General features: G+C 37.7%; 1 protein-coding gene across 2 annotated transcripts in view; it reads right to left on the bottom strand.

Annotated features, from left to right (window-relative positions):
* LOC127439625 (disabled homolog 2-like) overlaps positions 1-14,045 on the bottom strand; it is a 41,283-nt gene that overhangs the window by 17,524 nt on the left and 9,714 nt on the right. For both annotated transcript variants that reach the window (XM_051695835.1, XM_051695834.1), the window contains exons 2-4: positions 6,177-6,385; positions 953-1,101; positions 552-650 (exon numbers count right to left, since the gene is read on the bottom strand). In XM_051695835.1, the coding sequence (XP_051551795.1) occupies positions 552-650; positions 953-1,101; positions 6,177-6,258 (330 nt within the window). In that variant the 5' untranslated portion in view covers positions 6,259-6,385. The remainder of the gene's footprint in view (positions 1-551; positions 651-952; positions 1,102-6,176; positions 6,386-14,045) is intronic.

Here is a 14,045-nt window from a genome sequence, read left to right as displayed (position 1 = left end):
TTTTAGGGTTGGGGTTAGGGTTTGGGGTAGGGTTAGGGCTTAGTACAGCTTCACCACACCATTTCACACTATCTGATAGATATGCTGGTAGCACATCCTGATAGGTATTATCTGCCTGACAAGATGTGCTTGTAGTACATACCGACAGTTCTCCTGTGCCTACCAACATGTGCTATCCAGGTTTTAACTTTACATATCACTGTATTTACTTCTGGTAGCACATCCTGAGCAGATAGCACAGATTGTCAGAATCAACTTTTGGGCCAGATTTCAGTTTCTATGTAAAATACCGAGCCGATTTCCCTTCCCAGTGCGCCCCTGCCCCCCGTGTATGTGCCCGGTACAAGTATACTACAGAGACATTTCATTGGATTATTACACATGCTCTGGTTTTGACATTTTTAAAATAACTTATTTTGTGTTGCACAGAAGAAAGAAAGTCATACAGGTTGGAAACGACACGTGGGTGAGTAAATAATGATTGCATTTTCATATTTACTTATTTAATATAATTCACAAAAAATTATTACAAGTGATTGAGCGAAACTCACCCCTGTTTTCTCATCAGTGACAGTGATTCCTGAGAGAGAGATGTTCACCCAAACTCTCTGCTTGTGTTTGCCCTGAGAGCGAGCTGTGGCCGCCTTGCCCTGTCACCACAGAGGCAACAAGTTTTTAATCTCTTTAAACAAATATAATTTTTTGACTTCTTGATTTAGGATTTGGTCAGTGTCCTGAATAAATCTGTCTATAAACCACTGTTTGAATTGTGTCAGGGATTTGAGGACATAAAGGTACTATTTTCTGTAAAGTTTTGATATAACATGCATTGTGAAAAGTGCTACACAAATAAACCTGACTTGACTTAATCCACGGGGATGGTGTCTGTCATTAGTATAAGCTACTGAAAGTCACCTAAGAAGCAAAGTATGTAGTGTGTCCTAAAACTGACCTTCAGTTTCATCATGGAGTCTTGGCTCATCTTGTCTCCTCTTGCTTCCAGGACATCATCTACACCAATCAACTTGGCTTTGTAGCGAACGCCATTCCCTCTAAACCTGGCTAGCAGGAACTCATCTGTTTTCTCTGGGCTTGCTGCAGCTGAGAAAGCGAGAGAAGGGGAGAACACAAAAATTAGATTTTAATCTAAATCAAAAACATAAATCACCTGGGTTTCAAAGGTTGAGAGCAAAAATATTTTTCAGCATTGTTTTTATCTAATTCCTCAGGAACAATTATTTAGTCATCATTTTGGAGGTTTTTGCAGTACAGCGTGCGTTTCCATGACCTTGTGTTCTAAGATTTGTAACAGGAGAAATCATTTCATTATCTACAGCCAAACAGACAGAGATCACAGATCACCTTGAAATGTTGTTAATCAAAAATGTCCTTCATGTGCTTCAAGTCACAAATATTATTTAACATTAGGTTAAACCAACAAAATGAATTTTAAGGAATAGATCAGGTAGAAATAGATCCTCTTTTTTTTTGTTTTACAGTGTACACTGTGAAGACACATAAGACATTGTATGGTTATGCCATTTTGTATGGCTACAGGCTATTATAACCATTAGCGGAATAATGACGACACAAAGACTTCTCTAAATTAGTTTAATAATTCATTTATAGACTGTCGGTCCTGTAGGTTCTTGGCCATACAGTATTTATCATTTTGAAAACAGCTAATAATGCAGGTTCTGGTTGATTCTTTACTCATACAGTACATAATGAAACCACTAATCAAGCACCCATTATGTAGTGCAGGACATGCCCCTGTCATTAAACATTTAAAATGTACTGCTCCATGTACTGACTATTTCATTTGCCAGCAAATGTTTTGTCAAAAACGTGGCTCATCACAATTGCAGCTATCATTCTAAAAAAAATCCTCTAAAACGGGAATGCAGAGTACAGTGTTTTTGAAAACCTCTAAATTCTCACATTCTCAGAGGAATGTGAACTGATTCAGTGACATAATTATGGGTGCTGCAGGGAATGATTGATGTCATTCAGATGAACTGATGAGACCAGCTGACTAAGAGTCAGTGTTATCTGTTGCAGTGTTTCAGCCTCTGAATCACTAAGTGTTACTCAATCACTGGAAATGTCATAAAATATGCATGATTGCTCAATGATGCAAAAAGACCCAAAGGAAACTGATTACAGTGAACATAAAGTGCGTCAGAGAGCCACTGATATGCTGATCATGGCGTTTTATCTGCTCTTCCCAATCCATATTTCAATGTTTCAGTCTGACCGTGTCTTAGCATTGGATTTGTGTTTTTTGGATTTGTGCCATGTTGATTTTGAGAGTTCATTCAGTTCTCCTCTATTGGAAGAAGATTATTTCTTGTCTGTGAGCTGTCATTCTTTCTTATCTTATACATGAACACCACTAACATTAACATTTAACTACATTTACCTTGAATTTATTACTCTTCTCTCTAGAACACTTTATTCTGATGGGTCAATCGAGGCATTCTGCTGGCAATATGTTGGCATAATGTAAGATAAACTAAATAATTGACCATTGTCCCGGGCAACCTACATAGCTGTGCTAGTTTCATGTCTCTTGTATCACTCAGCCATCTCTTACTTCTCATAAAATGATAAACTCAAATCAATATGTAATGTCCATTTAATTTATTCCATTTATTAGTCATAAGTACAGTAGCTATGTAATAAGCAGGTTACTGTACGGTCAGCTGCTCATAATCACGAAATATACAGCTTCAGGGTAATACAAGGCTCACCTGCTTTCCTTGGTCTGTCTTCTGCGGTATCTCTCTATCACTCCATCTAATTCTAACTGCTGCTTATTCTCTGATTTTTGTGTCTCCACTCAACTTCTCTCTAATCTTTTCCACTCTTTCTCTCTGAATCTAAAACAACAGCTCAGCTGACTATGTGGCAATGTCCCCTCCTGGCCAGTGGCGCTGCTGAGATGGCAGAGGCGGAGAAAGAGGAAGCCAGACGTGATGAAACAAAAAGAGACTGAGAGAGAACAGTCTGGCGGAGGCCCAGACCTCATGCCTGCTGTGGCCAAGCTGAGGGACAGCATTGACATTCATCCCATGCAGGGACTCTACAGGCTTGAGGTTTCGCCACTACAACCCCCACCCAACGTGTACTGTACATATGATACCAGTACATTTGTTTGCTTAGTTTAGTTACTGTTTTCATAAAATGGCATCTGGAGGCCTTTGTTTTGTTATGTTTCTGAGTGCTAGAATCATATATTTATCCACACAGTTTTAGCTAGTCTATTCCTTAAAAAAGGTCTCAAGATTAAAAACTCCCCAGCTAAAGAAAATGGGGTTGTAACCCTATGCACTAATGTGTATCTAAGTAGCAACATATAATTTACAAAAAAAAAAAACAGAAACAAGGAAAGCCATACAGGTTTGGAAAAATGAGAGTGAGTAAAGGATGGCAGATTTTAATTTGTGGGTGAACTATTAATTTAAGGTCTTAATCAAGAAAACAAGGGCTTTATTTCTGTCTAGGAGTAAATACTGACAGAACCCTTGATATGAGGTGAGCTGAGATGTAGACAAGTGACAACCCATTTATACATGCCTATTACTCACAAATGAGCCTGAAAATGCAGGTAACCATGTCATGTCAATCATGACAAAGACACTGCAATATACAAAAAAATCAAAGATTTGAAAGAAAGCACACATAGCAAAGGCCTATATTAACTATAACAATGTGGTAGAAAGTTCAAACGTGGCGCTGTAGAAATATATTTTTGTTTGTACATCCAACACATCACTATGAAAGACCTCCTTTAACCCCATATGCACCACATCGCCCAAATCACTGCTGGCTCCTCAGCGTGACACTGTGGGAATCATTCTGCTTGTTTTCATGCCTGTGGAAAAGGCTCATAAATAGATATGTTTGAGAGTGCCTTGCAGTCACAGCTGGAAGGTATTGTGGAAACAGAAACAGAACTCTAATAGAATACATCACTAGTGTGATCTGCTGGTATGAATGAGCTATGGCAAGACAAACAATACCACTGTGCACCAGGTTCCAGTTTAGACAAATAAATCCAGAGAAATATTGGGTCGAAGAGGCCCCTGGAGTTCTGGATGGAGGATTTTAGTGTTCTGCAGGTGGCTGTTGGCCAACTTTGTGCTGAGCTACAGTGCATGACATGACATGGAACTTGATGAACTCAAGTGTTCTTGATAGGAGCTAGTGCCTTCATTTATCATAAAGAACTTCATCAACTCTAACCATCTGGTCACATATATGCTACTACTGGGTCAGCTTTGAATGTAGGTACCTCAAATAGTGACTAAAGAAGCAGTTCAACCAAAAATGAAATTTTTATTCAGAATATCATGGGCTGATAGCCTCAGTCACCATTCACTTTCATTGCACCTTTATTTCCATACAATGAAAATAAATGGTGACTGAGGCTGTCAGTCTCTGCTTTACATCTCATTTTGTGTTCCACGGAAGAGAGAAAGTCATACAAGTATGAGCAACATGAGGGTAAGTAAATGATGAGATTGTAATTTTTGGGGGAGAACTATCCCTTTAAGGTCAGATTAAAATGAGGGATACAAGATCCAAAATTTGCCAAAAAGCTTTTTGACTGCAAAAAAGAGGTTCAGGATGTAAAACTCAGCACAATCTCTCTATTTCTGCTTTAAAAATTAAAGAGAAAAATGGAAAAAGGTATTTTATTCAGCTGGCTAAATGAGACCATTACAAATGTATAGGAAGATGAAGAAGACATGAGGTCAACATCAAAATACATTTAAATGTAAAAATGCCAAAAGGCTTAATGCAGTAGCCTGTGATACTAATCAAAAATCCTATTGTGCTTAACATTCCACCACTAAGATTAATGACTTAAACCTTTCAAAAACTGAGAATCTATTGTTAAGACAACTATTACATTTTTTTGTGTGTGTGTGTGTTTCCAACTGTACAGTCAGAGAACAACCATGGCAAAAACTGTACACAAGACTAAAAGGGATCGTTTACCCAAAAATGAAAATTCTCTCATCATTTACTCACCCTTATGCTATCCCAGATGTGTATAACTTTCTTTCATCTGCTGAACACAAAGATTTTTAGAAGAATTTCTCAGCTCTTTTGGTTCATACAATGCAATTGAATGGGTGCCAAAATTTTTAAGCTCCAAAAGTCACACAATTCAGCATAAAAGTAATCCAGTGGTTAAATCAATTCTTCAGAAGCGATTTGATTTGTGTTTTTGGTGATTCACATTCATGCATACTGCCCCCTACGGGCAGGGGGTACAATTTCAAGCAAAAAAGGACGTAAATGTTGATCTGTTTCTCACCCACACTCACCTATCATATCACTTTTGAAAATATGGATTAAAACACTAGAGTCGGATGGATTACTTTTATGCTACCTTTATGTGCTTTTTGGAGTGTCAAAATTTTGGCACCTATTCACTTGCATTGTATGGACCTACAGAGTGGAAATATTCTTCTAAAAATCATAATTTGTGTTCTACAGAAGAAAGAAAGTCATACACATCTGGGATGGCATGAGGGTGAGTAAATGATGAGAGAATTTTCATTTTTGGGTGAACTGTCCCTTTAATTTAACTATAAATCATGGATGAAATGGTCTGTTTTAACCAGCTCGTAACTCTTACTCATGTAAATTCTTAAATCAAATCTCTAAACAAGCTATCTTTTCATCTGGAAAAGCAGCAAGCACAATATAAGTATTTTCAGGTAAAACTCTTATACAGTAATGGCTTAGTTTTACCTCACAAAATAGACTCATTGCATGTTTGTTTTGGCTCAAGCCTGGTTTTGTAGGTGCTCTGGGGACGTGCACACTGAGCAAGAGCAAAAGATTCACAGTAAAGCTGATCAGGACACACTCAGTATCCCACTAATGACATGCTAGAAGACACAAATAGGTCACTCACACAAAGATGAAACTTCTTCTCTGTTTTTTTGTAACGTCTTATAACAATACATTGCAAAACCTCTCATAATTGACTTCACAGAGAAACCTCACATTTTCAGGGTCAACCAAACCCACATATGATTGCAAATGGCAAAGCTGTATTTGTGTATGGTCTAAAGTTCTAGCTTCAGGTTGTGCATGTAAACTGACAAAGCAAGATTTGATGAGTGCAGAGCAAGGGCCCCTGCATTGTCACATACCCTTTTTCTTTTCTTTTTTAGAAGGTGTTTTAAAAGGTGCCTGGTCGACTGGGGGTGTGCTGGTTTCCACTTCTGCAGACATGTTGGGAGGCCAGCCTTGTGCAAAACTGGTGTGAAAACAGAATTGGGTAAAGCACACTTGCTCTCCTCTCTGCAGTGTGTGCACCACAGTTTGACTCAGCAGTGGGCGGCGCTTAGCAGTGTCCGCACTGGATAGGAAACAGAGAGTGAGAGAGAAAGCAAAATAGGAAATAGATTTAGTAGAAGCTAGAAACTTTCAAATCAAAGAAAAGCACTTAGTCCTAGATTTTTATACAGTTGTGCTCAAAAGTTTGCATACCCTTGGAGAATTGGTAATATATGTACCATTTTTAAAGAAAACATGAGTGAGCAGGCAAAACACATTTCTTTTATTTCTTATGGGATTCATATTCAACTGTAGGTTATAACAGAATGGCACAATCATAAAACAAAACACGGCATCAAAGAAAAAAATTAAATGACCCCTGTTCAAAAGTCTGCATACCCTTAGTTCTTAATACTGTGTATTGCCCCCTTTAGCATCAGTGACAGCGTGCAGTCTTTTGTAATATTTGTGTATGAGGCCCCAAATTCTTGCAGGTGGTATAGCTGCCCATTCGTCTTGGCAAAATGCCTCCAGGTCATGCAACGTCTTTGGTCATCTTGCATGAACCGCACGTTTGAGATCTCCCAAGAGTGGCTCGATGATATTAAGGTCAGGAGACTGTGATGGCCACTCCAGAACCTTCACCTTTTTCTGCTGAAACTACTGGAGGGTCAACTTGGCCTTGTGCTTTGGGTCATTGTCATGCTGGAATGTCCAAGTGCATCCCATGCGCAGCTTTCGTGCAGAAGAATGCAAATTGACTGCCAGTATTTTCTGATAACATGCTGCATTTATCTTGCCATCAATTTTCACAAGATTCCCCGTGCCTTTAGAGCTCACACACCCCCAAAACATCAGTGAGCCACCACCATGCTTCACAGTGGGGATGGTATTCTTTTCACTACAGGCCTTGTTGACCCCTCTCCAAACATAGTTGTAACCATAAAGCTCTATTTTGGTCTCGTCACTCCAAATTACAGTATTTCAGAAGCTGTGAGGCGTGACAAGGTGTTGTCGGGCATATTGTATCCGGGCTTTTATGTGGCATTGGCGCAGTAAAGGCTTCTTTCGGCAACTCAACCATGCAGCTCATTTTTGTTCAAGTATCGTCGTATTGTGCTCCTCGAAACAACCACACCATCTTTTTCCAGAGCGCCCTGTATTTCTCCTGAGGTTACCTGTAGGTTTTTCTTTGTATCCTGAACAATTCTTCTGGCAGTTGTGGCTGAAATCTTTCTTGGTCTCCCTGACCTTGGCTTGGTATCAAGGGATCCCTGAATTTTCCACTTCTTAATAAGTGATTGAACAGTACTGACTGGCATTTTCAAGGCTTTGGATATCTTTTTATATCCTTTTCCATCTTTATAAAGTTCCATTACTTTGTTACGCAGGTCTTTTGAGAGTTCTTTTCTGCTCCCCATGGCTCAGTATCTAGCCTGCTCCGTGCATCCATGTGAGAGCTGACAAACTCATTGACTATTTATACACAGACACTAATTGCAATTTAAAAAGCCACAGGTGTGGGAAATTAACCTTTAATTGCCATTTAAACCTGTGTGTGTCACCATGTGTGTCTGTAAGAAGGCCAAACATTCAAGGGAATGTAAACATTTGATCAGGGCCATTTGGGTGATTTCTGTTATCATTATGATTTAAAAAGGAGCCAAACAACTATGTGATAATAAATGGCTTCATATGATCACTATCCTTAAATAAAAGATTTTTTTGCATGATCAGTCATATTTTCAAAATCAAAATTGAGCAATTTCTGCCAGGGTATGCAAACTTTTGAGCACAGCTGTATATATAGGCTATACTGTATATGTATATATATATATATATATATACATACAGTATATTATTTATGTTCCAGGTTCAATACAAGTTAAGCTCATTTGACACATTTGTGGCATAATTTTGATTACTACAAAAAATAATGTCGACCATCGTTTCTCATTTATTTAGATAAAAACACAAAAATCACTGCACTTACAATGGAAGTGAATGGGGCAGTCCATAAATACATTATACATGCTAACATGATTTTAGTGTGATAAGATCATTTACTAACATTATCTATGTAAATTTATATTCAATATTACAACTTTGTTGTCATGATGACGTAACGCTGGTAAACCCAATATATGGTAAATGCTGTAATGCTGCTAAATACCTCATTTTATCACACTAAAATGTTAACATGTATAATGTTTATGTCTTGTGCTAATTTTTTGAATCTGTGTGTATTTTAATGTTTTTGGATTGGCCCTATTCACTTCCATGGTAAGTGCCTTACCCTTTTTTCAATACAATGACAGTGAATGACAACTGAGGCTGTTAATCCTGTAACGTTCTGCCTTACATTTTGTTTTCCATGAGGGAAAAAGAGTAAGTAATATGGTTTGGAACAACATGAGGGTGAGTAAATAATGACAGAATTTCCATTTGTTATGGTGAACTATCCCTAAAATGACATAATAAATCACAATTTAAATGTTCATCAACAGAAGTGATTGAGCTTTGACCAGAGAATCCCACTTTTTTTACTCTTGCACCAGAGAAAAATTGGGTGTAGAACTGCTTGGAAAAACTGGTTACACGTCACAATAAACGTTACAGCATGACTACACAATAACTGATGACCGATTAGTTGTAAGATGTCTGTGGACCTTGTTTAGTGTGATCTGATGACTTGCTCTCTAAACATGCACAGGCCACCTTTTAACCCTTCCAATAACATGCTAACCAGCTCTGGTTTCATCCTTAGTGGACACAGTAATTCCACAAGCAATAATAGAAATCAAAGTGGCTGTGCTTAAACTGAAGCTGAACAAACATCCTGAACTCTGGAGCATTCTGCTGGGGTCACTGCATTGTTTGGCCATAAATACTCTCCTCTCACAGCCTTTAACACCCAACCAAACATTCATGCTTTGAATTACTAGATAACTGCCTCTCCACAAGACTTATCTGAGATGAAATGTTACCAAGACGTTTTTGTATTCTCCAGTCTAACCTATTCTTGTTGTGTATCTATTACAGGTTGTTAGAAGACTGTTAGCCTTTATTTCCAGCTGTCTTTGCATTGCAATTATCCCGCCCTGCAACCAAATACAGGAAGTCAGAGCTTCCCTTGCATATGGGATCTATTTGGTCTCCACCTTCTACATACCACAGGCTGGCTATTTTTGCACATTTGTTTAAAAAAAATAAATAAAAAAAATCCAGGCAACTCCACATGCAAATATTTGGGTTGTTTTTGCCCTCAGCTGTCCACCAACTCAAGGTATCTATAAATTCACTCACCTCTAACAGACTCCAACACTCGAAATATCCTTCCAAGCATTCAAAACAACACTGCAAAAATGTTACATAGTTACGAAACAACTAAGGAGCAGTTGTTCATGTAAAGAAAAAGAAAAAAAGTAGAACAGTATATGTTTAGGGTGCAATAAAAATAATTCTGATGTGAGTAATGTTTTTCTAAAGTTACTGGAGTAAATTTGTTTTGTAGAGACTCATTGCTAAAGTTAACTCATGCTGTACACCTAATTAAACAAATTGGATTTCACACTTTTAAAATAGGCTATTTTCTGTTTGCCAGTAGTCAAAATTGTTATATAGTCTCAGACTCAAAATGGAAAGGCTTTTGCATGTCACCTGATATAAATACTTCTTAACCCATAATCAGCTTCAACTCTCACACCAGCGACCCACATATGACCCTAAACCTCTGCTGGCCATCTATATCTGGTGAGCATATTCTATTATAAGAGGCTAAGTGTACCAGCTGCCCTTCCCTTAACCACAGCTGTTTGCAACTCATGGCAGACAGAGCAACCATGGCATAAAATATACACAAAAGCAGTATTCTTTACAGATATGTATCTTCCCTATGTGAGACAAGAGCTGAGAAAGGATGAGAAAAGAGGAAATATGTGGAATGCTGGCAAGCTATTATGACAGTTGCTGAATAGATGTTCCACACAAGAATTAAGTCTTGGTATTTATATAGCTCCTGCATATAGCCAGCAGTCTGATTCTATTAAGCTGTCAAACAAACAAGATAAAAAAAACATACTATTTACTTCTACTACAGATTCACTAGCAGTGAGTTCTCCTTATGTAACAATTTAGACATTGGATAATGAGAATAATAATAACTGCACAGGGTTAGCAAACATTTGGGTAGTTTACATGAAATACTTTGGGAATAATAAGGGTGCTTTCACAGTTGGTTCGATTGCTTGGACCAAATCCGAGTTGGTTTCCTCCCCCCTCCCCCCGCTGGTCTCTGTTCACATCATATTCTTTGGGTCCGAACCACGGTTTGATTGCATCAGATACAATGAGAGTATAAGCAGCAGCTGTTTACCACTGTAACTAGGTAACAACTCAAGAAGACATCAGCTTCACTGTCTTATTAAAGTATTCATCTCTTTAGATTTACCACCAAAACTTTACATGCACAAAACAACACTTCTTTTTGTCTGCCACGGATCCACTGAATGTGCAATGGTGTGAAGAACTGTAGCGTTTGACTACCGCGAGCCCGTGGATGCGTTGCAAGAGTTGTGAAGAATGTGAGCTGCTGTATGAAGGTGATTTATTTGGACGCAAGCTGGTATGAGAAATGCATTAAACCATAATAATTGCGATCGGGAGCCTGCAAAGACACAAATTATACATCATCAATAGTGGTCCACTTCGCGATTTGTTACAGTTGCGTTCATATCAGCAGCGAACCATACCAGAGTTCACAAGAACCATACCCGAGGCCACCTTTTAAAGCAGACTCTGGTGTGGTTCCGGGGTGCGCACCTGAGTTCCGAAAACAGCCTTCACATCATCCAAACGTACCAAACTATGATGTCATTCGCATTGGGTGCACACCAAAAGTGCTAATGTGAAAGCACCCTAAAAGTAACTATTTAACCCTTGTGTCATTTTTCAAATTTTTTAAATGATTTATTTTTTCCTTCATCCAATTGGAATAAATTTCCTGACTTTGTTCACATACGGTATCTGAAAACACACAAACATTTTTGGACCATTTTCTTTACATTTTATTGGTTTTATTTCACTTTGTTACACTTGTTGTGTTCCTGGTCAAAAATGACTGGCCATTGGAAATGAATGGAGTAGACTACAAAATACAAAATTATTAAGCTATCAGGAGCATCCCAATCCTTTAGATATGCACATATGGACACACACACACACACACACACACACACGTTGGTGCGGCTATCCTTATGAGGACTCTCCATTGACATAATGATTTTTATACTGTACATAGATTCTATATTCCCTAGCCCTACCGCTAAACCTAACCTTCACAAAAAACGTTTTGCATTTTCACGTTCAAAAAAAAAAACTTCGTTTAGTATGTTTTTTAAGCGATTTAAATTACGGGGACACTAGAAATTTCCTCTAAAACCACATTTATAGCACAATACCCTTGTAATTACCAGTTTGTAACCTAATTTTTTTTTCTAGTAAACCACCCAAATCCTGTCATAATTACTAAAACAGAAGCTGATAAAAAGATCTAAAGCAATATCTTGTGATAATATATGCAATGCAATATGAGAGATTTATGAACAATCTTAATTTTTTACCAGGAACACAAATGTGTTAGCACAAAACGAACACAACACAAGAGTTAAAAAAATAATTTTGCTAATTACTTTATAACTGTTATGCATGCAGTTGTGACCTCATGACCACAAGATTACCTGGTATATTTGTACTTTTAATTCATTTGTCACAACACAGGACCGTTTAAAGACAAAAGGTGATTAAAAAATGGTGAAACAACTAAAATATGATATTTCTCTTATAAGTTTATCTACATTTTGAACAGACATCAACTACCCATTTACATGCATTTGCACATACACATTTATGTGATTTAAACAGAAGTCCCCTAAAATACACTGCTGAGATACAAAAAGCTCATGGAAAGTGCAAAGATATCTTCAAAATTCCATTATCATAACATTGTCATATTCTGAGCATAGCGTAGGCCTACTGGGAAAAGAAATAAACAATTCAATAATGTGTTTATTTAGGTTTACAATAGTGAATATCTACAGAAACAGACAGTGTTTAGATAGAGTCTAAGTAAGAAACAATAAGCAAGAATTCATAATAGTAAAAACACTTGGTAAAATACAAAGGGTGATTATAGCTTTAACAAGTATATGCTGCAATTTTTGTTACTGCTTCCTCCTGGTGCTTCACCAAGGTGTAAATCTACACTATATAGGAAACATGAGTGAAAATGTGAATGTTTACATGAGATAGTGGTTCAAATTAGTATACAAAGTGCCCAAAAGTTTGCATACCCTGGCAGAAATTGTGAAATTTTTGCAATGATTTTGAAAATATGACTGAGCATGCAAAATCTTTTATTTAAGGATAGTGATCATATGAAGCCATTTATTATCACATAGTTGTTTGACTCCTTTTTAAATCATAATGATAACAGAAATCACCAAATGGCCCTGATCAAAAGTTTACATATCCTTGAATGTTTGGCCTTCTTACAGACACACAAGGTGACACACAGGTTTAAATGGCAATTAAAGGTTAATTTCCCACACCTGTGGCTTTTTAAATTGCAATTAGTGCCTGTGTATAAATAGTCAATGAGTTAGTTAGCTCTCACGTAGATGCACTGAGCAGGCTAGATACTGAGCCATGGGGAGCAGAAAAGAACTCTCAAAATACCTGTGTAACAAGGTAATGGAACTTTATAAAGATGGAAAAGGATATAAAAGATATTCAAAGCCTTGAAAATGCCAGTCAGTACTGTTCAATCACTTATTAACAAGTGGAAAATTCGGGGATCTCTTGATACCAAGCCAAGGTCAGGGAGACCAAGAAAGATTTCAGCCACAACTTGTTCGGGATACAAAGAAAAATCCACAGGTAACCTCAGGAGAAATATAGGCTGCTCTGGAAAAAGATGGCGTGGTTGTTTCAAGGAGCACAATACGACGATACTTGAACAAAAATGAGCTGCATGGTCGAGTTGCCAGAAAGAAGCCTTTACTGCGCCAATGCCACAAAAAAGCATGGTTACAATATGCCCGACAACATCTTGACACATGCGGTTCATGCAAGACGACCAAAGACTTTGCATAATCTGGAGGCATTTTGCCAAGACGAATGGGCAGCTATACCACCTGCAAGAATTTGGGGCCTCATAGACAACCATACCAAAAGGCTGCATGCTGTCACTGATGCTAAAGGGGGCAATACACAGTATTAAGAACTAAGGGTATGCAGACTTTTGAACAGGGGTCATTTAATTTTTTTTGTTTTATGATTGTGCCATTTTGTTATAACCTACAGTTGAATATGAATCCCATAAGAAATAAAAGAAATGTGTTTTGCCTGCTCACTCATGTTTTCTTTAAAAATGGTACATATATTACCAATTCTCCAAGGGTATGCAAACTTTTGAGCACAACTGTATAAGTATTGTTTTGTGTCTCAAAATAATCAATCGTTTGCGTTCAGAAGAACTTTATTTGTAGACTGGAGTCGTGTGGATTATTTTGATGCACCCTAAATATGCATTTTGGACCGTCAAAAAATGGAGGACATTCACTTGCATTATTTAGAGGAGGAGGCCTGAAATGAAATCCTAAAAGTCTTAAATTCTGTTTTGATGAAGAAAGAAACTCAGATACATCTTGGATGGCCTGAGGGTGAGTAAATTATCAGTAAAT

This window comes from Myxocyprinus asiaticus, chromosome 4, assembly GCF_019703515.2.
Source record: "Myxocyprinus asiaticus isolate MX2 ecotype Aquarium Trade chromosome 4, UBuf_Myxa_2, whole genome shotgun sequence".
NCBI classification, from domain to species: domain Eukaryota; kingdom Metazoa; phylum Chordata; class Actinopteri; order Cypriniformes; family Catostomidae; genus Myxocyprinus; species Myxocyprinus asiaticus.
The sequence above is the reverse complement of the archived record's forward strand: the minus strand, read 5'-3'. Positions and strand labels throughout refer to the sequence as shown.